General features: G+C 31.4%; 2 protein-coding genes across 2 annotated transcripts; both read right to left on the reverse strand.

The window, feature by feature from the left end:
* Window positions 1-7,195: 7,195 nt before the first annotated feature.
* TRIADDRAFT_58711 (uncharacterized protein) lies at window positions 7,196-9,371 on the reverse strand (the record flags this gene model as incomplete). Its single annotated transcript, XM_002114793.1, has 3 exons — window positions 7,196-7,530; window positions 7,730-7,834; window positions 8,000-9,371. 3 exons carry the CDS (start codon window positions 9,369-9,371, stop codon window positions 7,196-7,198), a joined length of 1,812 nt encoding a protein of 603 aa, XP_002114829.1.
* Window positions 9,372-24,522: 15,151 nt separating this feature from the next.
* Window positions 24,523-25,584, reverse strand: TRIADDRAFT_58712 (uncharacterized protein; the record flags this gene model as incomplete). The annotated part of the gene is made up of 1 exon (XM_002114794.1): window positions 24,523-25,584. One exon carries the CDS (start codon window positions 25,582-25,584, stop codon window positions 24,523-24,525), a length of 1,062 nt encoding a protein of 353 aa, XP_002114830.1.
* Between the last annotated feature and the right edge of the window lie 283 nt (window positions 25,585-25,867).

The following is a 25,867-nucleotide window of genomic DNA, read 5'->3' on the forward strand; positions in this document are numbered from 1 at the left end:
CTGTCATGATAGCAATAAAGCTTATATCGGTCAAATTGATTAAATGAAGGTAGATGTGGAACCTACGTATCTTGTTATTAATTTTATGATGGTAGTCTACAAGTACTTTGAAATTTCGGATAATATTCATAACGGTAGTATAAGTAAATAACGCCCGGCATTATGTTTAAACGGTAATGGTCGAAATTAGACTTAGGCTTATTTTCTGTAATCAAAGTACACTCATGCTTATAAAAAGCATTTAAATATTATATCTTAAAAACATCCGATCAGATTTTAGGCATTGTACGTAAACAAAGGATAAACAATCTGTCATACTGATCTTTCGGTATAAAAGTAATATAAAATATATTCTGTGTTTTCAACTATAAAATCATAATAATAAATCTTGAATTAACATAGATAGTAGAGTATGGCTTTCTTTGTCCATCAAAGTCTAAACCTATTAAACTACGATTATTAGCTAAAAGTGTTACCAAGTAAATCTAATGCCTTGATAAATTAGAGCATTGTTAATGTAAGGTGTAAAGGTAAACGACATTATAGACTTTCGAAATTTTTGGACAGTTTTGATAATAGTAAACTCGATATTTTTCCTACAGATCCTGTTACGATACTTGTAATAACTTAGTGTGTGTAGAACACGATCTTTCATTATATTCCGTCAATATTGACGATCTTATTCTAGTCAGCAGCTAGCTATATTACAAATATACAGAGAGAAAGCAACTCATGTATCGACCATCTAGTTCTAATTATCATGATACAGATGATGTTACAAGATTTAAAGTCATGCGTTATTCATGCATGATTAGGTTTGTATTATTGAATTCAATTTCTTATAAATGACAAGCCAGATGTTTCTTTACTGGCATTGTTACAAAAAGAATGATAACAAGAAAATATGTCAATGTCAGTTACGATAAATTGATTATTTCATTCCCAATATAACTATAAATCGTTACAGTACCTACTATTACGACTTAGATGAAGTATGTAAATAATAGAAAAAAATAGCTAGAATAGTATTCCTTATAATAATGCAAGAACTATTGGATGTTAAAAGAAATTATTAGGTATACGCGTATAACGACTAATGACGGAACTTACACTTCCTGCTATTTTCATGGCTGTTCTCATCCTATAATTTGTGATAAAGCATATTAGATCAGCTTATCTAATAGTAAAATAATTCAACCAAATTCTGTATTAGTATTAGCATACTATTGACAAGAGATTATAATTAGTTAAGCACATAAGTTGAGAGTAATTAAGATGGATGCAAAATAATAGTTAAACATCTGCTAGACACGTTTAGATCGTAAGGGGGCCATCGTAAGCTACCTTCTAGAATCAGCTAAAAATAAAGGCTGGAGGGATCAAATCTATATTTAGCGAAACTATTGTATCTGTGGCGTACATAATATTGGTCAAGTTTATTTTTAATTTAACCGAAATGGAAGAGTTGCATTGCGGTATTATGATGATTTAATTGGTAAATTTATGTTAAATATTTAAATCAACTCGTTAAGTATAAAGACTGATTTTCTACTTAGACATCATCCATTCAAGTCGTGGAAATTTTCAGATAATGTCACTACTTTAAGTATAACTTATTTCAGCTTTAATGATACCACAAAAAGTGTTATTTCTAATAAGTATGCTATGATCGACAGGAGAGTAGAGACTTGGACCGAGCCAAAATGCAATTTTAAAGTATGAAAAAATATTCATGTATTAACTCTTTAATGAATTCTTTCTATTATCAGAGTTGAGATCTTTTAATTTTTTCAGCATCGGCTATCGAATTGATTGCATGAAATTAATCATTCTATATTGGTGTTTAAACACTACTGAAAAGGCTTAATAATTAGAAGCGAATTATGAAAAGCTTTTCTCAATAATTATTTCAAGTAACATAGATCAATAACATCAACAGTAATAGTAATACGAAGAGTTTTGTTCTTTTGCTAAATTCTTACGGTATTAGTATAATCATTATCTTCTCCATAACTGTGATGTCTGTGTACGTAAGTTGCCATTTTGATTCGTTTTCGATCCAGTATTGAAATAATAAAACTTCTCGTTTCTATGCTCTTCGTAACCTCGAAGACTGTGATTGTAAGATAATTATGATGATATGGCTACCGTATTTCTTCGGCCTAGTTAATGTCTGTAACGAAATAAAACGACGATGATTTAACCGATTTAACTTCAGAAAAGAAAGACTTTTGAACGACATTTTAATCGATCTTCTATATTGTGTTGTTATAAATCTCAATAATGTAATAAAATTAGTTAACCTAGGAAATTTGATCATGGAAAGTTAATTTAATTGGATTTATTACCTGAGGATTAGGATTAATAACCAAATCATTAAATGTTTCGATCACTCTATTCAAGATAGTCGATGTTGCTTAACCAACAAAATGAAGGCAATACCACAAGGATTATCGTCTAGCCACTACGCTAATGATCGCAACCAATGTCGACGAAATGAAACGATAATAGTAATCTTGATAGATACTTGAATCATTTGCATAGTTATCTTAATTATAATTTGAATTAAAACTGAAACAATAGGAAATAATTATATTGTCCTCCCACAAGCACCATTCTCATCTATTCAATCCTGATTCATTTATCATAAAGCTATGACAAAAGCAAATATTAATTTATTACTTCCTAGCCGTCGAAGGTTAAGGCTGATTTCTTTTCAAAATGCATCGTGTTCAATTCAGTTTCAATGATACACTCTTAAAATTTAGCCTCAAATTTAAGATTCGCCATAAATAGGAAAAAATAAATATTACAATCCATAATTCTATTTGCTAAATAAGTAAAATATCTATAATCTGTTAGAAATAAGAATGTAGGCTTTAAATTCTGCTTAGTAGTTGCTATATTGACGTTTAACGATCATACTTAGCAGCGAACGAATTAACTACGAATTTGATACCAGGGTAGGGGGTGATAGTGGGTGGAGAGAAGAATCATTGTTCTATAAATCATTGTTCCATGTCTAAAAGCATAGCCATGGACATGATTCCATATAATTTCAAATAAGCTATTAGAATTATTGAAATGAAGTTTTAAAGGCAATGATCACAGACATTATAGTAAATCAATGTTGAAAAGAAGACCCTGAGGAAACAAACGATCTACGAGTATGTGCATCATGTATATGCCACCGTTTGCATCTGATAAAGTAAAGCTGATATTCAGATCAATAATTATCACAGTTTTTTAATTAATTAATTATGATTATTAAATGCTACTTCAGTTAAAAGTATCTTAGCTATAATTAAATCTGTCAAGAAGCTTTCTTTCTAGCAGAAATTACAGATTGGGAAGGCATGAATTGCAATATTAAAAGTAGGGCTGTATCTAGATATAAAACTCAACATTCATTGTGGTTTGCCGGATCAGACGGGCATGAAAGACAGATCTTGTAGAGTAAAGCTTTTGTAATCTATATCAAATTTAGTTAGAAGATCTATAATGGGCATATCTTTTCTTATTTGTAAAATACTGTATATCAGATACAATTGTTTGGCTTTATAAATATTTTGGCACGGGTTATCTATCATTATTGATGGCTTTTTTTGAAAGGCCAATGGTCTTTCTTGTTTTTAATAAATAATTGCAATCCTCATGGCAATACACTGTTCATCATGGCAACGAAATAACATTGACATGGAAAACGGATTATTTCAAAAAAGAGATATCAATTCCTTTGATGACGATAATTAAAAGGTGTCTTAATTATCTTGCTTTTAGACTATGGCTGGATTTAAATAATAAATTGATTATAAACTATAGAACGTCCGTCATGTATGCATAAGCCAGGAAATAGAGCTAATTATCACAACTTCCACAAATGAGTCATTTTATTACTTCTTAACTAGTTTTAAGGTGGAGCTAAAACTGTACTACGGTCATTTTTTGTAATTGAAACAATATAATCTGTAAAAAACCCTACAATATGATACAGTTTATGTTTACCTAGCTAATTTCAAGACATTGAAGCGATGGTGCTAGATACTGCATTAGTTTTAAAACTGTTTTGTATAAACTAATTCAAATAGACCTAAAGAAAGATTTAAATTGATGAAATTTGATCCACTTTGATAGCATTGGTAGTAATTGTAGCATGCTATGCGACCGTGTTGTTTCTAATTATGCCCTAAATTCCTTGATTATATAAATGTACTTGTTCATTAGCAATATTATTCTGCAGGGCATTTACATCAGCGATAAACCGTTATCTTCTAGAAATATTGAACAAAAAAGAGATCTGTGAATGTATTTAAGTTTCTCACTTTAACATCGGCTCAATTGATTAATTTAACGCAATTGGTGCTAAAATTTAATATTAAGATAATTATTTATCTTCCTATATACTTACTGAGAGCAAATACTGATGGAAATAAATATTAATTTTAAATTTTGTGACATGGTGGGCTTTCATCTCTAAATTAATCAAAATTAATGATTTCTAGATCAAGCGTAAAATAGTCAAGGGGTAAAATGAAGGAAATGATAGAAGAAAATCGCTCTCCATCATAATCTTATTTGTTTAAAATCTAAATTCAAACATGTTTGTCCTATTTCTGAATAATTGTTAATTTCCTTATAAAATTAAGCAATTATAACGCTAAAAATAAGTAATAGCAGGCGATTCTGTTATTGCCGTTTAATTTTATGTTTACGCATATAATGATTTTCTTTTATCTTTTAGTCAAGTGATGTAAGAGACATGTCAAAGAGTCAACGATTTGATTAATCTAGTACATTCTTCTTTTGAAACTATTTTATATAAACTTAAATTCTATTAATTTGATAAAATACTATCGATGACCATCTCAGATATAGAAACAAAGCGGTTTAATCTATACAACAGTACTAGAATTTCTCCTTACACGGGTATGCAGCTTATTAATGTTATTGAGGCTATTTGATGCAGCACCGAATATCACTTGTGTGGAAATTAAATTTTAGTTTCTAAGGCTTCGCTTAGAGTCAATTATTCGAGTATATGCTCATACTACATAGAATTATGGTATATCAGCCAGACTTGAAATATCGGATATGCTAGAATTGATCATGCAGTAGGCTATCGAACCTATAATTTAGCAGAGTAGAATTTGGGTATATCATGCCAATGATAGCTAATAATTATATAATACTTAACGTTAACATTTTATAACAATAATTTGACAGAATCTTTAAGTTAGATAACAAGATGATTTACACAATTCAAATTCAGTTATCAAAAAACTTTCAAGAAGAATTTAAACGAGATATTGGATAGTTGACTTATTCAAGATCTATTTGTTTTACTGTGTGTTCTCAATGCCAAGTTCAAAACTAATCCAGAGCAAAGAATTTATAAGTTATGATGAAGCATTATCGATTAGGGCCGATATTTGAACTAATGTAAAGAAATTTTCAAGTAATGCTAAATCGACACTCAACCAACATTTGTAACTAAAGCATAGCGCTCAAGCAGTCTGAGAAACTATAATAGAGCGAATTTACAGCTATGAAATGATTGAAATATTTGTATATAATCCTTTCCTTCGAGTAACAAATTAATATTACGATGATTTCGGTAGCCAATCATTGCATTCATCGATAATTGTTATCACGCATTAAATATTTGATCACCAACTTAATAAGCCTTCGATAAGATATATATATGTTAACATATATATAGATTGATAAGTACAGTAGGTATTTCTTATGCGGTAATTTACTAAAGGACGTCTATCTCTAGTGAGTACGGGTAATCGGAGCGTAAGAGAACAAAATTGCTACAGTTAAAATTGCTAATGCTATTTTTTTATGCAATAGCCCAAGCTTCGAGCGCGGTTTAAGCTAGATATAATAACTGCATAAGCACCTTACTTAAAAGGAGGTCTTCACATCTTGTGATAGCCTATAAATTACAGTTTAAGTGTATTATAAAGTAAAGACAAATTATTTTGTTATTTAAGTTAAAACAGTAAATAGAATAGAATTTAATTTTATTTACAATTATTGTCCATTATACTCTACAAATGATGCTAAAAGATAAAGAAAAGTGTTAAAAATAATAGTTGGTTGTATTATACTATAACATTCATATAATGCTAAATATTTCCTAATTTATCAACTCAATAAAAAAATGGAGATACGATAATGTCGTGGTTGATCTTTAACTATCAAATAAGTTGATTATTCTCAAGCAATTGGACTATGATTATTAATACTCCCAAAATATACCGATGCTGATCAGCATTTGTTATACTCTATGCATACTGTTACAGATTATTTTAGATTTTTTGTATATAAAACAAAATAACTAACACATTTATGCAATATCTAATAGTGATTAAAATTGTATTTGGCAATGAATAACCACGTTAGTTTTAGTGTTACTTAAGATTAAATGTTCACAATTAAAATACATTTTAAAATAATCCCGATATAATATAACAAGCATCAGACAGTTAGGTAGATGGAATCTCAACGCAAGATTATTGCATGTATTGGTATATCTGTACGTTAGTTATTACACTTATAGCCTTACAACTAACCAATCTATTGAAAGATATTGTCAATACTGCAACATAAGAAGCACAAAAAATAAGAGGGTCATTGTTTTACCTCAACAATATCCATTGAAGGAGCAAACAGTGTTGCTGAAATATATCGACTTAGACGCTTTAGGAAAATTTAACTTGACGTTTGCATCATATTGTTAGTTTATGAATAGATATTCATTACTAGCTAATGATTGTTATCAATTATAAATCCGTCTAACTGTCAATATTTGTTACTTGTAATGCTTAAATACTGTACTTTCATGAAGTAGTTATAATTAGCATTTTTTTATCACTAATAGCCACATAGCATGCAATATCATTGCAAAGGCCTATATTGACTTTCTCCTTCATATTCAATACGTAGAAATAGCTAAGAAATAATTATTATTATGTCTTAAATTCTAAATAACAGAAGAACATAATTGACCTTATAGATGTAAAATATGCAATAGGAAAACAATTATACGAGCAACTATCAGACGACTTTCTACATATATAATTTAACCTTATGTTATTTCATTTATTTTAGCGTGTAAAGACTGAGTAAAGAGAGATTAATTTCTTTCCAATTCTTTGTTGAAATTGTATTGCTGAAACTCAAAGTCTTATCTCATACGTATCGATCCTTTACCCTTAGCTGACTGGGTACGTGGACGTGGAATCGGTGCATCACTATTATCACCGCCATTGCGAGGACGCCTTGGAACATTATTACTAGGTCCAGTTGTAACTCGCGCTCCACGATTTGGTGATGGGCGTCGATTATAATCTGCTTGATTGGAAGATTGGTTATAATTATCATTGTCCATTTCTTCATTGTAGCGATCATCAGGTGCATTATTACGGCGACTGCTAGCAGCTACACTAATCCTTCCACCTCGAGATTGACTTGCTGCATTGTTACGACGTTCTCGATCATTGCGTCCATAGTCTTGATTATCTAATCACATTTTGTAACAAAAATTAAATTTATTCGATTAGCTATCGTTTTTCCTCATACGTTAATTTTCTATCCGCCACTTCATCAACATACATAAATAATACTAATTTCAAGCATTTGCTACGATTTTATGGTACTAATACCTAACAGAGAGTATAGAAACACGTTCTATTAAAAAATTATTTGATATCTAATTTACCTCGATCATAGTTTGAACCACTTTCATTATCTTGATTATAAAATTGTTGCGGTCGACGAAGCTTCATGCTTACTCTTGCTGAAGGTTTTGGCCTTACAGAGTTATCTAAGATTGAAAAATTTCAGGTGAATTATGATAGTTGCAATAATGAAAGAAGCTCTTTATCCTGATTAAATTTAAATTTGGACACAAGAATAAATTTATTCAAAGCAATATCATCATGTTGTTGGCATAAATATATCGTCCACATTGATTATCAAATTAGTTTACCATAATCTTCCATGTTTGATGGATTATCTTGCTGATTAGTTGATGTAGTAGCTTGATAATTTGCTGCAGATCTTCGATTCGGTGGCATACCAGAATTAGCCGGTCTTTCATCGCTAGTTCTCGATGGCCCTGAATTCATATCTCTACCTCGGTTTCCACCAACAGAGACAGTAGCGCCTTTCGATACTCGAATAGTTCGATCTTGCGATGGTCTTCCCTCACCTTGCGTTGGTGGCTGTTTATTTCTACCTCCGCCATAACTAGGCTGATGTTGTGGTGATTCATTTGAAATATCTGAAGTCTCAGATTCCTCAATATTGAGAGCTAAATTGGAGCGACTATTGCCACCATTCCAAGATTTTTTATTATCAACACCAGCACGAGGACTTCTACGTATACCTGCAGTTGTGGATGGCTGTTGATAATTTGAATCTACCTGACTTCTTCCTACAGTTTCACCTGGATCATCAGCCGGTAATGGATATACTTGTAGATTTTTCAAATTGTGGCCTAATACGGAATTTACGTAATTATCAGTCTGCTTTTGCTGTGGCTGTTGCTGTTGCTGTTGATTGCCATAAGAATCCCATTGATTCCCGCCATTAGAATCGTTATAATCCTGATTATATTGCTGATTGTTATTATCATATTGATCATAGCTGCTGTAGCCTTGGTTAGCGTTTGAATCATAGCTATACTGGGCTGTATAACCTTGCTGGGATTGATCAGCAGTAGAACTGGGATTTTTGTAATCATAATAGGCTTTATTTTGAGACCCGCCATAACCTTGATTACTATAATTTTGATTCTGATAGGAGTTGGAATCATATCCATTACCATTTGAATAATTATTTCTCTCCGTATTGCGATTTGGTTGCGGATAGGAATTTGTAGATGGTTGAGGCTGTTGCCAGTTTTGTTCACCGCCAGTAAAATTAGGAGGTTTTCCTTTACTTTCATCAAGAATAGAAGGTCTACTTGATCTATTTGGTCGTTGATTACTTTGATTGTACTGGTTGCTTGATTGCTGCTGATTAGTATAACTATCCTGGTAGTTCCCAGAATATGGACGACGCTGATTTGAGTAATCGCGTTCTTGCATATTAGAGTGAGCATTGTCATAATTAGACTGTGATGATCTATTCTGGCTCATAGCTGCATTGGGGCTTACATTTCGTTGATTGTAGTTAGATTCGTAGCCTTGCTGAGAGCTATAAGGTGCTTGCTTTCTGTTAGCATTATAATCATCGCTGCCATAAGAATAGGGTCGCTGATTTGCTTGCTGTGGCTGCTTTTGCTGTTGATTGGGATATTGATTGCCTCCGTAAGATTCGTCAGCAATGTTACTAGTGCTTTGATAGCCTGCTTTCATTTGATTTAGATTGTCGTACGATTGTGATGAGGCTAGAAGAGTGCCGAGAAGAGTCAATGAATTAGATTTATGAATACTTGGTATTAAACTACAGGCAAATATAATGCAAATATTTATACATTATTACTAATGATACTTTTATTTCATTAAACATGATTAATATATCAAATTATGAGAAATTTTAGAAAATGAAGATTAAAAAGTTCAAGCTAAAATTGAGATAAAGTGTTCATAAAGAGTATATTATTCAACCCGATTATCAAGTATCGATTCATGCTTTACTTTACAGGTATAAGTATTGCTAAAAAATAATTTTCCCGGCTAAAGTACGAGTATAAACGATAAACTATAAGTAAAAAGAAGACTGGGTGCTAATATACGAATGATTCCGCAATGTCATTATCTGCGGTGTATAGAAAAGACGAAATGAGTTGGTTATGAACTAGAAAAATGATCAATAATAAATAGCCACGAAGGAATGATGGGAATAATTTACTTGTTAGTAATGTAAATTTAATGAAACTTAATTTAAACAATCTTTCTACAGGTAGAAGAATTTCCTGAAGAATTTGATTACTTAGGGCAATAAGACAACACAACGATGGTAAAAGCACTAACAAATTCATCGCCATTTCAATATATACACGTATATCTGGTAATATTAAGAGGTAAAGTTTTTAAGGCGAAAATATTCTTGTAGAGAAGTAAGTTAAGGGATACTTAATGTCCATTGGTAACAAGGGTTTTCAACAGAATGAAAAGTAAATTAAATCGTATTTTTGGGATTTTTGAGCAAAAATATTCTTCAGTAGGCTAAATGCATAGGACTACCATCAAATGGATTCTAGTTCAGATATTCATCACCGATAATTATAAGAATTATATTCTGAGTTGTAGAAAACATTCTAATAAAATCTGTAGTATAAGAATAGCAATTAAATATGCTATTGCTGCTATTTAGAAATTTTTTAGTCTTATAGTATACTCCAATGTTATTATCATCATTCATGATTATTTGAAAGTGTATCGACAAAGAATCATGTTCAGAATGGCCAAATCGTGGCTGTGAGGCTATCTGTTAATCAAATTTCACAGTTCAACACCTCCCGCCAGTCAATTAGAACCTTTAATGAATTAAATAATTTATCACTGTTGAAGCTATACTGTGCATGATGACTCAGATATTTACATTTCATAATTTCATAATAGATAAACAGGACCGAGTGATTAAAGTAATGTCGTTACACACGTAACTCAAGGTAGCTTGATATTGAATTAGCACAAGAAGCCAGTAGCGTACCAAGAAGTTACTGTCATAAGCAAGTAATAAGTTGGAAGTTTAAATAGAAAACAAATAGACATGAATCAATATTTAAATATCGTTATTATCATTTGTGTACATCTTATCGCATTTCATCTTATCCGACAACTATTATGCAGGTTGTAAGGAGCCTATTTTACTGTCTTCATCCGACCCAGGAAAAATTCTCATTAGACAGATACAATATAAGAGTAGTTAGGGAAAAGGTTAAAAATCAATTGGTATAGCTTAATTCGAGACAAAACATATTCTTTATCGCATGAATAAAATAATATCGCTGATTTCAATTTTTGGTTTAGTTCTATAAGTAATATTATTATTTTATCAGCTATTTTCACTAAAGCGTAGGTAAATTATGCGATCTAGTGCAAATAAATTGTCATCTTTAAAGAAATATGGTCCTACACTATATTTAATATAAAATAATCATAATGACAAATATACGATTACAAACCATAAAGTAGCCTCCATTTTCTTGAGTTACTTATAGCTAAGACTATCTCGCGATAATTTTAGCTTCGTAAATCAGTAAACTAGCTTCTTAAACTAAACGTAGTAACCGCTACAGATAAATTATTACACCTATCCAGATGAATGCAGGTAATAAATTAATGAGTCATTTATATTACGCACAAATTAGTACTAGTGCAAATACTCTAGGGACAAGCACGTACGGACGTGAGATAACTTATTTTAAATAAATAATGAAAAACTTATTTTAAATAAATAATGAAAAACTTGTTTGTTTTTCCTTATTTAAAATTCTACTATAATGAAAACATGGAGGACAATACACTTTGGGATTAGTACCTAGATGATTCAACATTCCATGACTAAGTTAAAATTTAATCAGCAGTTGTTTTAAAATACTATTGAAATAATAACTATCTAATGTGGATTGTCTATTACAGGAAAATGCTAACCTTCCATATCTATTTACGAAAAATTTAATCTATAGGTTATATAAAGGTATCTGATTTAGGATAAATGACAAAGAAATCTACTCTTGCGAATGAATTAGTCGAGAATTTGTTTCGGCTAAAAGTTTCAAATTTGGATAGAAATATTTATGTGTTACTCACAAATACACGCCATAAAACAGCTGCTTTTCAAATATAGCTCAAAAAAATATACAGTCAACTATAAATACTGAAGATAATTTGGAAGTCACATGAAAGTAAATTAGTTAAAAAATTAAATTATTCGGATTTTATAGTTGATACATAAAAAAGTCAACCTACGTTCCCGAAATTATTTCAAATTAAGCGAAACTAGTCTGGACTTTAACTCTTACTTTATAAGCAAACAGATAAATAACTCTTATCTGATAGTTTACTTTTATAGTTGTTTCATTCTATCTAATAAAGTGTTATAAAAGTACCTCAAATTAGTACGTTACTTTTATAACAATTACTTCCTATTCTAATAGATCGTGTGGATTTATTTATACAGGATTGATGATAAAGTCTTGACGTAACGATAAAATCATTAATATCTGGATAAATAATGCATTATATCTTTAGTCAGCAGGATACTCTAGCAAAACTATAGGTGGTCTGGACAAGAATAGATATGATAGTAATAGAAAGCCGTTCTTTTACTCAAGTACAAAATAATTTTCCTTTCAGTTACCAACAAAATTATTATTTGCAAGCAGACAATAACTACTATTATGACTTTGTGGCTGCTATGACTATACTCTCAATTTCTAAAAATGGTGATCGTAGCTATAAGTTGTCCCAATCTATAACATTTATAGCCTAATTTAGTGCTTCATAAAATAGCAACTGTTACCTAAACTTCGTTTATTCTGGTTTATCAGTTTAATGATCATCGACATTTGCCATGATAACCGTTTAATGGTAAACATTTAATTAATCTTAGAGTAAATCAGACCTGAATTTAATAATAATTATTACTATGAATTCTCCTGAAAGTTATAGATGTTATTGTGAATAACTTCTTTTGAAAGAGCATTATATTGTATTGCATATTCCTATTTTCCATTTACTTTAATATAAATAACCAAAAAAGTTTATTTGGTCAGACTGTATTATCTAGATAAAATTAGTTTTAATAAGTTAATTTTAGACAAGAATATATAGTTAGGTAAGACATCAATAATATGTAAGATAGCATCATACAGTAGCTTTCTTCTCGTAATTAGGCGAATTTATTAATGAAATAAAGTGGAATAATATGAAATTAAACGATAATAATGTCAGCGTGACCTTTATGATATATGATTATGATCTTTCAATGAAAAGATTTCATTGCGATATGTATGTGGCATATTCTAAGATAACTCGAAAGTCAATAACGACCGAGATATTAAGCGAAAGGAGAACTTTAAACATTATGCCAAAAAACTTAAACTAATATTTACAAAAGTAATAAAATATAATAAGAGTATGAGATCACTTCAGATGGCTTTTATTAAACTGGAATCTGATGCTTAAAATCGCATTGATAGGAATAATTCTCCCCAAACAGAAATATGGAGCAATGTTTTAATTAGCATAGCTTTTACTAAGGTAGCAGTTCCTTCTATGTAAATACTACAGTATAAGTAACGATACTATCTTTGCTATATACTGTAATTGGACGATCTAGCTTGAAATGAAGGGGAAGTGAGCGATAGTACTTCCATATGAATTTTATATATTAGTTTAACATTTTTTCACTTTATGACAAGATGAGCTGTAAGTAATGATTTTATACTCAAACTTTTAACGTAAATGCTTCATTTCTAATGAGAGCTAATTCATGCTCGTAGTAACAATAAGCAAGCAATAGACTGAAGTCAATACAGTGAGTTCAATAGTAAATTAAGATGTTTTACACCTGCTACATAAAGATAATTCACTTACGATTATATTTGCCATAATTATTCTGTGTTCCTCCTCCTTGCACTGGGTAGGACTAATTACACAAGAAAATGATAACTTTACACTTTAAGAAATAGGCAACAATTATATGCAAAATTCAGTCATAGATAGAGTAAATTCTATGAAATGAGCGATTATTTATTATGCGAATAAAGACTTTTTTATTAATCGTACCTACAGTATTCGAGCAATATTATTTTTTATACAGCATGATACTCGTAAGGTGAAATCGAAGCGTTTAACATTTATTTTAAAAAACGATGATACGGTAAAGGATGTTAGTCTACTACTAAAAATAGGATATGAACAATATGCAGGTTTGTCTATTCTACTGTTTCAACTATTAACAGATAATATGCAGGTATTAATGAGGAAATACTCTATTAGGTTCATTATTATTATTAACAATCACTAAAATAATCTCTTATACGCGTACGTTATCTGTTATCATTTTAATTTGTTACCGGTGTTGTATAACGAAAAGATATCTCAGATAGAATTATACAGCTAGACAAGAGAGTAACTAGAGATTGAGAATATATCTAACTTAAAGACTGACATAACCCAAAGCTCTGATAATCCTATCTTATTGTATGAGACTACCAAATAGTTCTACTGCTTTCCTTCCTGTATTTTAGTAACAGAAAAGTTCTATAGCTGCACTTATTACTAGCATTATGAAGATTTTTATATATCTTAGCAGAATTGAATAAAGTAATAAAATCGTTACAGGCATCATGATGTTCTTATTATCATGGAAAACAGGCTAGATTATGAGATTATTTTGCGCCTGTAAAACAAGTAGAAAATCCAGCTGAAAAACGCCTCACTAACCTGGTAATTGGACAATCCACCGTTATAACCATTTGATTGCCTTCCTTGATAATAGTCTGATCTACTCGTATTAGGATTCATCTTCTAAGTAGCGGAAAATTCACAGTTTGCCGATACAGCTACAATCGAAAAATAAGAAATAAGACTAGAATTAACAAACTTAAGATAGGTAGAAATAACAAGAAAGACCTTTAGCTTAAGGCCAACGAACAAATAGAGTAAAATAGGTTGCCTTCTAAAACTATAAAACGCCAGTCACTAAATTCACTTATGTATAAATGCGAAGAGCTATGATGAAGTCGCCTCTATAGTGATGGTCTCCACTGAAGATAGGTACATGATAAAACATTTAACTTTAATTATACACGATGGGAAAACTATTAAATAATAAAGATAATAACCTCTAAACTAGACTAAATACAGTTGTTAGTTGCTTAGTGTCTAATTTAAAGTAATGGATAGACTAGACAGACTAATTACGAGTGAATCAATTAACTTCCAGACTGTTTCGTATAATAAAATCTTTATCATACAACTACGGCTTGCCAATAGAAACGCTTTCAGATGCTAATAATCTTCATTAGCATAGCAGATAAAAAGTGATGTCAAAAATGAGCACGAGGAGAGAATACAAACTATCTTCAAATAAGGTAGACATTCAACTAATAGACTCTACGCTTATTATGAAATGATCATCCAATGGTCGAAATAATATTATATACGATACTGGGACCCATAAGATAGTAAATAAGTCTAGGACTGTTTCTGCCGGTAGCTAGCTTGGCAAATGGCAAGATCCAGTAAAAATGGGCGTAGTATGTGTGGTTATGTGCACTTTTTTGGCAATATTGCCAAAACCAATGCCGATAGTGTAAGGAAGAAATTGAAAGAATCAATTACAGGTTACTGGAATTAAATGAACGATTGTTAGTCATAGAGACTGAATATGGTTCATAATTTTGCTCATTAAATGCTTGGCCAGACACGCATTTTAAGAACATCAAATAATGTTATAATACCAATTTCCTTTGCTATTATCAGAATTACAGAAACTTTTCCACTCAAGATTCTAGTCCCTAATACTGAAAAAGTTGAAATTGTAGTCTGTTGTCTTTCAATGTATTGGCCGTGAAGGAAATTAAAAAAAGCTGAAATTGATACGTAGTCTGTTTTGCTATGATCTGTTGAAAATAACGATCGGTAAGGCTCATGGTTGTAAAAGATGGCAACAAGGGTGTACAATCATTGCGCCGAAACCATGAAAGCAAAATTGATTTATAGATTAAATGAACTTCATTTGAAAGTAATGGGTATCAGGATCGCCTAGGCAGGTGAAAAAACTCCGATATGGTTAAGAAAAGTCATACCAGACTTTGAGCAAAATTACAAATTTTTCTCTTAATATAATAAAAAATTAGCATGGTTCGAGGTATCAATATCGTTGTGATTTGGAAACACCGTTTATGATAAGAAAGGTAATGATAAAACACAGTTTAAGTAGCCTACTAGCCAATCATGATAAACTTAATTAGAAGGTACCGGTTAGCTGGGCAGATATAAATTAATTTAGCCTTCAAATTAAAAGCTTGAGTTACCGGTAACGAAGAAATAAACATGGAAGTGATAGGAATGGATTAAAATCGAGCATCTAATTCATGACGCCTACTGCATGTGATATTATCAGGTTTTAGCACTAGACCACTAGATGGAAAAAACATGACGTCCTCTTGAAACGGACAACAGAAAATCACTTTTGCAGGGGCAATGAATCCTTTAACGCCTCTTCATTGAGAGAATACGGGATCACATAGATTATGAATTTATCGTCTCATTTTAATCAGTAATCACTGGGAGAAAAAGGAGTTTATGATCCAACACTTTGCTTAGTGCTGACGATACTATGAAATCATTTGAGGTGAACACAGGGAGGCAATCTTCATTTTTGAGCTAATGACTAAAACTAGAACGGAAATCGTGAGAGATTTGAGCTTGCCATATATTTTAATGGTATTACTCATAATAACGTTGTAGCAGCCGTTCAAAGAGAAGATATCAACGGATAGTCATGGATCAGATAATTTATTCCAAGTTTAAGATTTATCGGAAATAAATTAAATACTCAAAAATTTGAATTAGTCGTGTAGATAAAACAGGACAATAAGCATATATTTAAAATACGAATTTAAAACATGTCAAAATGGGAATAGTAAAATTAGTCCATAGGGCACACTACGCAAACTTATCGGAGAGCTAAACTGCTCTATTTGAAGGTTTTTTGATCATTTTCAATAATGATTGTAATTAAGAGACGGTAATTTTATTTAAAATGCGTTAGCAAAGGCAATAAGGAAAAGATATGGCGCGGGAACTGCCATTAGTCAAGATTGCCAGAATTATCCTTTATGTTATACCAATAAAGAACAGAATTTTCTGGCCAACGCTTGATATAAGGTGATTACAGATTATGGGATAAAGATTTGGCTCCGGATAGAGTGACTTTAACTATTTAAAGTTCAAGAATTTCATGACGTAGACCGACACTGTTTAAAGTTAATTGTAGTACTAGCTCGACAGTATCATGCTATAGTGCCGGTGATAATTATAATCCGCTATACTTACACTATCTTATTGACTTTGAATATGGTAGATAGATATAATACTAGCATAAAATACCAATAAATCAAAAAAGGATACCAGCAAATGGAAGTAACTCAATTGTAGATGCTATGACCCGAAGTTATTTGAAATAAGAAACATACACCGTTCGATATTCAATCACCTAAGAAAATTTGTTCGGTAACGGTTGTAAGTTGGTAGTAAGTTGGTAATAAGTTGACTTTACACTGTTAGCGTGTAAACTATTAACGCTCGACAATGGCTACACAGTGAGTCAATCATTTTAGCCTTGTTGGGAATAAACGAGTAGAGATGGAGACAAAAAAAAGGAAGGCATTGAGATAGAGGTTAAAATATAAGTAGTAGCTGTTGTTGTTGTTGTTTTTGTTGATAGAAATAAGAGACAAAAGATACATGTGCTATGTTGCAAAATGAAGTTTTGTCTATAAGGAATTGATGCTAAATTAGCCGTTGACAGAGTAAGAAGAAGAGTAAGAGATTAGTAGTTTGAAGCTATTAGATCACTTTTTTTTTCAGCATTTATTTCTACTTGATAGTATAGAAAAAACGGTGGTTGCCCTTGTTTTTTCTGGGGGAGGGGGCGATCCAGAAAAACAAGTATAGATTGATTAAACTGATCGTTTGATCAATTTGAACTTCCTATTCCATTAGAAAAAGTGATTTTTCCTCGGATTAAATTATACTCTCTTCCATCTATCATTATGCATTTTTACAACACTTTATTCTATTAGGTATAATCGACTCACATTGATATAAAACCAAAGTTAGCAAACTTTAAGAATTGAAACTAGTAACACAGTCGTTATTTTCCATTTTACCAGCGTTACTTGTAGAAATATGATCAAAAATCATATTCTGGTTTAACGTTAAAATAATATATTTAAACTTACCTATTGACTCACTCAAGTTTGTAATAAAAAAAGGCCAATAACTAAATGAAAGCCGAATTGTTGTATTTTTTTCCTCTTTCCTTTTAATTAATGCTAGTATCGTTGAATAATCCAATTGAATCGCAATCTTCTTTTATCTAAATATAACAGCAAGATTTAATGGATAGGATAAATTTGAACGACAGTATTGAGTAATGATTTATACTAGCGATTCAGTATGGGGTTTGGCTAGCTTAAGTTAGCTTTAATAACAGCACGCCGATATCAAATTATACAAACTAACTGGATCGATTTTGGTATACCATGTATTGCTACGATGAGGAGATGAGTAGCTATACAATTTGAATTTTTTATCATGGCTTTAGCCTTGACTCATAGATAATTTTATTCTATTCATTTCTTAATTGTTTCCCTTCTTGTCTTCTCCTCGGCAAGGATAAAAGATGCTAAACGTGATCGATTGACCAATAATACAACACTTACCACTGCGGGGTATACATATGGTGTTGAAGAATACAATTATTGTCATTAGTATTCATATTATAACTTTCTTCTATCATGCTGATTTAAATTAGATCGCCATCACCACGCCCAGACGCTCGGTTATTGCCCTTAGTGACAAGGAATGTTATTCTATCAATCATTGACATTGGCTTTCAATTAATGAATCATGGCGAAATAATGTTCAAATCCACAACCGTTGTTATTTAATCATTTCAACGACCCAAAGCCATTAATACAATAGATTAACTTCTATTTATTTCCATCATCAAAGGTATAGATGGCAATTGGCGTGGCTTGATTTTAATGTTAAATGTATCTTGACAGTTAGCCTGTACAAATAGCTTCAATATGTTTTCCCATACTAATATTAAACTAGTTAGTAGTCAATCCATTCTATCCATTCGATCACGTGAAGGAGCTCAACGACTGTCTGTTTAAATGGCAGGGTTTGTCATCAATCCAAGTTAGCGGAAGAACTTTTTTCTGTAATGGTATCCTTCATAGCAGGCTCATCATGACATCTATAATTACATATGGAATAATATGGAAAGAACGGTAGAAAGATCGAATTGTGTACTTTAAATGCCAGTTAGTAGAGGAACTTTTTCGCCAAAGACATTCTCTTCGTAACGGGCTCATCATAACGTGTACCGTTAAATATAAAATAATGAGATCATAATAGTGCAAAGATTGAAATATGTACTTTAAATATAATTTGGTGGAAGAACTTTCCAGGTAGAGACATTTCCTTCATAATGCGCTCATCATAACGTCTACAATTACATATGAAATAATATAAAAATAGTAGAAAGATTGAAATATATAGATCGAATATGCACATTAAATGCTAGCTAGCAAAGAAACTTTTTCGCTAAAGACATTTCTTTCAATACGGTCTCATTATAAGTCCTATAATTACATATGAAATAGTGTGACAATAATAAAAAAGAGATCGAAATGTATGCCTTAAATGCCAATTAGTGGACCTTTTTCGGCAAAGACATTCCCTTCATAACGGGCTCATCATAAGTTCTACGATTATACAAGAAATAGGGTGACAATAATAGTAGAAAGGTCGAATTATATGCGTTAAATGCCAGTTAGCAGCAGCACTTTTTCGGCAAAGATATTTCTTTAACAACGGACTCCTCATAACGTCTACAATTACGTATCAAATAATGTAAAAATAATCGTAGAAAGATTGAAATATATACTTTGTACGGGATAGGCTACTAGCTTATTTTAGTCGAGAATATGTTGTAATATTAAGAACTTTTTCTTTCTATGAGTGGATACATATGTAGAATTGAAATATCTGGATTGACTTTAGTGATGTGAAGAATTAGTCAATTCGTTAAAATAGGGCCGCTATCAAGGCTTTGGATTAAATTTCAAACTGTATCCAGTAGCCGTAAAATTATGATACATTACAGCTAGTTAATCGCTGCAACGAATCTTGTGTTCTATTGACAGGAATCATCCGCTATAATTACAAATATATTTGATACCCAACTTTTTCTAAGAGAATTATATTATAATTAGGATATGTAAACTTTACATCTATATACAAAATGAATTTTATTAGCTTATAATTTCCTTCAAAGAATTTATTGAGTGTTAGGCAAAGAATAGATGCAGTTATAGTTCAACACTTATAATAATGAATTGATCATAGTTTAAGATGGTCAATCTCAAGTTGCCGAGCAGTTAATTAGTGTTAATGTTTAATATGGGATATCCATGTTCATATTTTAATTCTTGAATTAATGTCATTCTTGTGGTAATAACCTCATATTGTATATTAATAACAATGGAAATATTGTTAATTTATTGGCATGCTAGAGACCATAAGAAAAATCTTAATCATAATATGGTTTTAGTAGGAGTTTGGTAGAAGCGTATAGTGCTATCTCACTATAATATTTGAACATTAAATTATGTAATTGCTGTAATCAAATATAATACCTATCATTAGCTAGTGAAGCATTATCCAATACTTAACATACTGAACCTCCTTACAGAGACCTTATTGACATTTGCTTTTAAAAATACTTAGGCACATCTAGCAGAACTTTTAGCAGCGCTATAGGCCTTTGTTTCTTGAATAACATTAGAATGAACTTAATTCGATAAAATATTTCCTGTATGACTTTTATGTCTTTCAATATTGTATTTAGATTAAATTAATAATTTATGTTATCTCGAACATTGAGTAGTTGCAAATGAAAAGACCATTACTATTATGTAAATTGTATTATGGAAAAATATGTTAGTAAATCAGATTTATTCGGAACTTGTGATGATTGTAGCATTGATGCTACTAGAAATAGTTACATCCAATTTTATTTGCGTTTCAAGTCTATTTTAATTGATAGGTTCGACTGGACATAGCTAAGAATTTTCAGACATCAGGTACTTTAGAGTGATAACAGCGAGATGTTGGAGATGGCAAATAAATAGGTAGTGCGATGCTATAAAGATTAGTCAAGAGATTTTACGTTCTGTTATCGAGTATTGCATAACAGTTATTTATCTAGCAAGCAATAATGAATATCATAGGGGATCTTAATTTTGAAATTGAATAGCTACCCTATTCTATATTGAAGGAATAGATACAGTACAATAAATACTCAATATTTAAACGTTATATATTTGAATCATATGATCATAAAGTATGACCAAAGAACACTGGAGTTTAAGAGATAGAATATGAGGTGTCTTTTTCTTTCGTAAATTTCTATTGATGCATGAGAAATATAGAGGAAAACGTATTTTAGCTCGTTAATATGGAAATATTTAAAATAGCGAAAATAAATAAATAAAGTAAATTTTTTAATTGTACAATAAAATGAGCATGCTAGTACTTGTTTGATATGGAGATTTTATATACTGTAAACGTACTGTGCTATATTCTAGATTTACATCATTCTGCTATTTGTAGATCTGTTGAATCATGCATTACTTGTGCAGTATCTTCTTACCATACATGTTCATACAATATTACAATTTAGATACTGTAATTATGTCTTTATATAAGCAATATGTTTATAATAGTCTGAGTGATAGATTGTACAATAATTTACATGTTCTATGATTGCATTGTAATTAGGATACCTACTTAATATGATTGTACTATAATAATTTATTGTATCTTACTCGTAATGTTCTGTAATGTAGATGAGCTATTTAAGCTGCATCTCTTGCTCTTGATAGGTTGCCTTTTGTCTTAGTCGTTTGCTAGTAGAGATAATAAATAACTAAACTTAATTCTACTTTTGATGCTTACTACGGAATACAGAACACTTAACATGTTGTTATTAATTATTAGCAATATACCGTTAGCGAACGATTTCATTTTTCTATCTGTAAAACAACATATTAAGAATAATAAAAAGTTTATTTTAATGCCCTAGTTCTACCAGATATGTCTGAAGACTTCTCGCTAATTATCCAGTTACGAGGTAGATGTACGTATTTCAAACTATGGAACCTGTCAATATGATTATGACTGAAATTCAAGTTCTAGTGAGCATTATTGAATTACAATTACACTCTAACAGCAAAATTTCAGCGATGCAGGTAGGACTACCAATGAAGATGTGTAGGAAAATAGATTCTATCGTAAGTCTCACTCCCCGGTAATCATGAGTACGATAGCTGCACTAGATCTGAGTAGACTAGTGGTGTTAAGGATTCCATTTTAGCGTCAAGATAATTATGGGCTCTTAAAGAAGGATATAACAGGCTGACTCTTTTAGGAAGTACAGTAGTTCAGTTGAAAGCTAGTTGTGTCTACTTTACGGTTCCAAGTTTTACTATTGTAATAATCAAGAACTGTTTGAAGTAATAAGCTAATTTTGACTACTACTTTGGGGAGTATTCATAGAGTGAGTAGTTTCAAAACTGGACTAGAAATAATACTGTATTAAAAGCACTGTTTGCATGCGCAAGTTTTCATCACCGATACTGCCATATTAATGCAGTAAATACATGTTTACAATCAACGATTGCATGAATAAAATTTTATTAGCGATACCACTATATTGATGCAATAAATGGTGTAACTATAACTGAGTATTATTGACAACCTTGTTTCTATACATTAGCTGAGCTGCTAGCCGCTTTACTTAGCATATTGATTTAGGTATAACTACCGATGAGAGGTAGGGGTAATGAAATGAATGGGTTCAATAACTCTTTAGGTTCGCAATTACCAATTCATAGTTTGAGTTGTTAAAACTGAGCAAATCTATAAGGCTACACAATTCATTAAACACGGGGTTTAACCCAAAGGTATTGTTTATTGGTAGTACGTCTGATGGAGAAGAATTTAGAATTCGGAATTCTTCCTTTCATAATAGCAGTTGAAAGTGGCTTAATAAAAAAAGCAATCAACTTAATTTTAACCTGTATGATAACAATTCCATATAACTTCAGAATGACATAAGTACATTACACATAAACATAACTTGATATTCGCTATCAGCCACGGCATTATACGTCCATAGTACGAATAGTACAAGTACACTGTTCATCATAACAGCCCTCATGCAATTAAATCATTAAGCGCCGCAAACTATTCTACTTCCTAGTTCTACAGATTAGCATAGATTGCATGTGTAAGACTTTATTAGCGATACTGCAGCATAGTATCTTTGCAACAGTGCATCTAGAGCTGGAAGTTGTCGACCACCTTACTATCACACTCTTACTCATGTGCTAGCAGCCGCCTTAAATTCCGCGTGCAGGTGTTTCACAAGTAGTATTGCATGGCAAGAATTCAATCAATCAATCCATAGAATCGGCTATGAAAGGTTTCAGGGAAATTTTATTGAACTTAATGTCATAGAATATATTATCGTTTTTATTTAATTCTATTTAAGAGATTCTATATTTATGCCAATATGTAATTATACCGATGGATACAGTTTGCAGTTATTTTTCGCCAATTATTAAAATGTTAATTTGCTTCATATCATTTGCTCTGGAAAATATTGCGTGGATTATATGAAAGTCACTACAATATGAACGTATTGCTACGTAAGTGTTAGATGGAAGATATCGAAAATATAGCAGTTGCTAATATTCATTGTGCAAACAATCGCTGAAATCCATCTAAAATTTTAGTTGATGGTATGCTATGAATGATAAATACATTGAATACAAACGTTACTATATTCTGTTATAGCATATAGCGTTATGGCAAATTTTGTTCTAGTTGCTTGTATTTTAGTCACCTAGGTAAGGTGCGGTATTAAATGATTCATATTATAGAATAGATACAAGATGGAGTAAATTAATTAGACTGGAACAACTTTTACAAGTTTAGCATTCTTATTGCAATTATAGAGGCTTGAAATAGTTAGGCATCCTTATTTCACCCATTTAACATTTCATTTCTAGTTGGTTTCACGTTAGCTGTGTTATTGTGCTTGGTAATTCCAATTCATTACTGCTATATACGCTGAAGTTTAGAACTCTTTTCAGCTTTTATTGCTATGCAGAGATTAACTGGTGCATATTACAGTATGCAATGGCAAGTATTGAAGTTGGAATCTGCTAAATAAATAAACTTAAAAGATATCTGACGTCTTGCTTCTTGGCATACGAGCAGATTGTTAGCCTCTAGCCTAGATCAATTATGCCTGATAGCAATTGCCAAGTGAGTGATAAATAGTTTTGGTGGCATAAGAAGCTAAAATTTCATTTGCACATGTTTAAGTACGCATATGGAATATTCGTAAATAAGGCGAATTAAAATTCTTAAATATCCACGAGGACTTAAAATTTGTCAATTTATTTAATGGATAAGCTCAACAACAGTAATTATCGTCGTGTCAACCATTTTACTAGAGAAATAGTGTTATTGAAAAATGCGGGCATGTAGGCCAATAAATCAAGGGATATTCCCTGATTCATTTTGCGTAACCGTAAATAATGAATAAACTAGATGATATTGACGATATACAGGTACAGTATTTTATAAGATCCTTATTGTATAGTTTTCAGGCAAGGAGGACCAGTAAATGAATTAATCATGCTATTCCAATGTCATGGAGAAAAGATTAGCCTTAATGCTAGTAAATTGGACAATTGATATACATTGCCTTTAGCCAATCGATAGTAATAGCACGAGATGCATAAGGAACAACGCGCTCTGCATCGGTATCCGATTGAATCATTTGTTCATTGGATGTCAAGCAACCACAAGTGATTACTTTCTTATATTGCCTTTTAAATTGTCCCATCATGACGCCATAAATAATAGGATTTGCTGCAGAATTAGAATAGAGAAGAGCCTGTGCCATAAAGTAGACACCGTCCGGTACATTGGCTTGGCCATTGGTGACTGGAAAAACAACAAATGCCATGATACTCCAAGGGGCATAGAGAATGAAAAAGGCAACAAATACAATCCACATCGTTAAAGTTACACGACGCTTACGATATTCATGCTTAACATTAGCTGATTCACGGAAGGATGCCAATCGCTGATGAGTTGCTCGAATATAGCGGTATATCTTCCAGTAGCATACAAATATAGTGGTTAGAGGTATTCCAAAGTCAAGAAATATTTCTAAAATTCCATTAATTAGACCACTAATGCCTTCTGAATAGCTTGGTATACAAGCTCTTTCACGTGGATCATATACAAATTTACTCCAACCCCAAAATGGCCATAAGGCTATAAATACTGTTATTAACCATATTAGCCCTATGGCGTAGAGTGCATGTCGATTGGATAGTTTGACAGATAATGATCGACATACAACGATATAACGAAAGACAGCAATACCAACCATAGAATAAACTGAGCCAATAAAGCAAACTCCGGTTAGAAATGCATGAAAGTGACATAAAGGATCATCGATTGCTTGACGATTTTCCATGATATTGATCAAATGGATCGGCAATCGTATAGTCACTGTGATAATATCTAATACAGCTAAGTTAAATAATAGATAGTTAGTAGGGGAGCGCATTTTTTTAGGTAATAAAATGGAAAAAACGACCATCAGATTGCCAAGCAAAGCCACCACACCTAATGTCGTTAATATTGCTCCTTTAACAATGGTAAATTCGATAGATTCTGATAAAATATTGGACGTGTTGCTGCCGTCATAAATTTCGTTTTCCATTTTTTCTTTTACGTTATTCTAACAATATTCGTAAATGTATGAGGCTTAATCTATAACATAGGGCAATCATGAATTTGATTAATGGAAAGATACACTAGATCACCAGTTTAATTCTTTAAATTTATTATCAATTTGAAAACATTATCGTTGTAATCAATTACTTCATTTGAAGATGCTTAAATAGAATTGCCTTACCAAGACTAAATCGATCCAAGGCAGCAGCTTAATTCTACAGACCAGTAAGAAATATAGTCCTTACTTCAAGTCAATCTGAACAATTTTA

This window comes from Trichoplax adhaerens, genomic scaffold, assembly GCF_000150275.1.
Source record: "Trichoplax adhaerens TRIADscaffold_8 genomic scaffold, whole genome shotgun sequence".
Classification (NCBI taxonomy): Eukaryota; Metazoa; Placozoa; class Uniplacotomia; order Trichoplacea; family Trichoplacidae; genus Trichoplax; species Trichoplax adhaerens.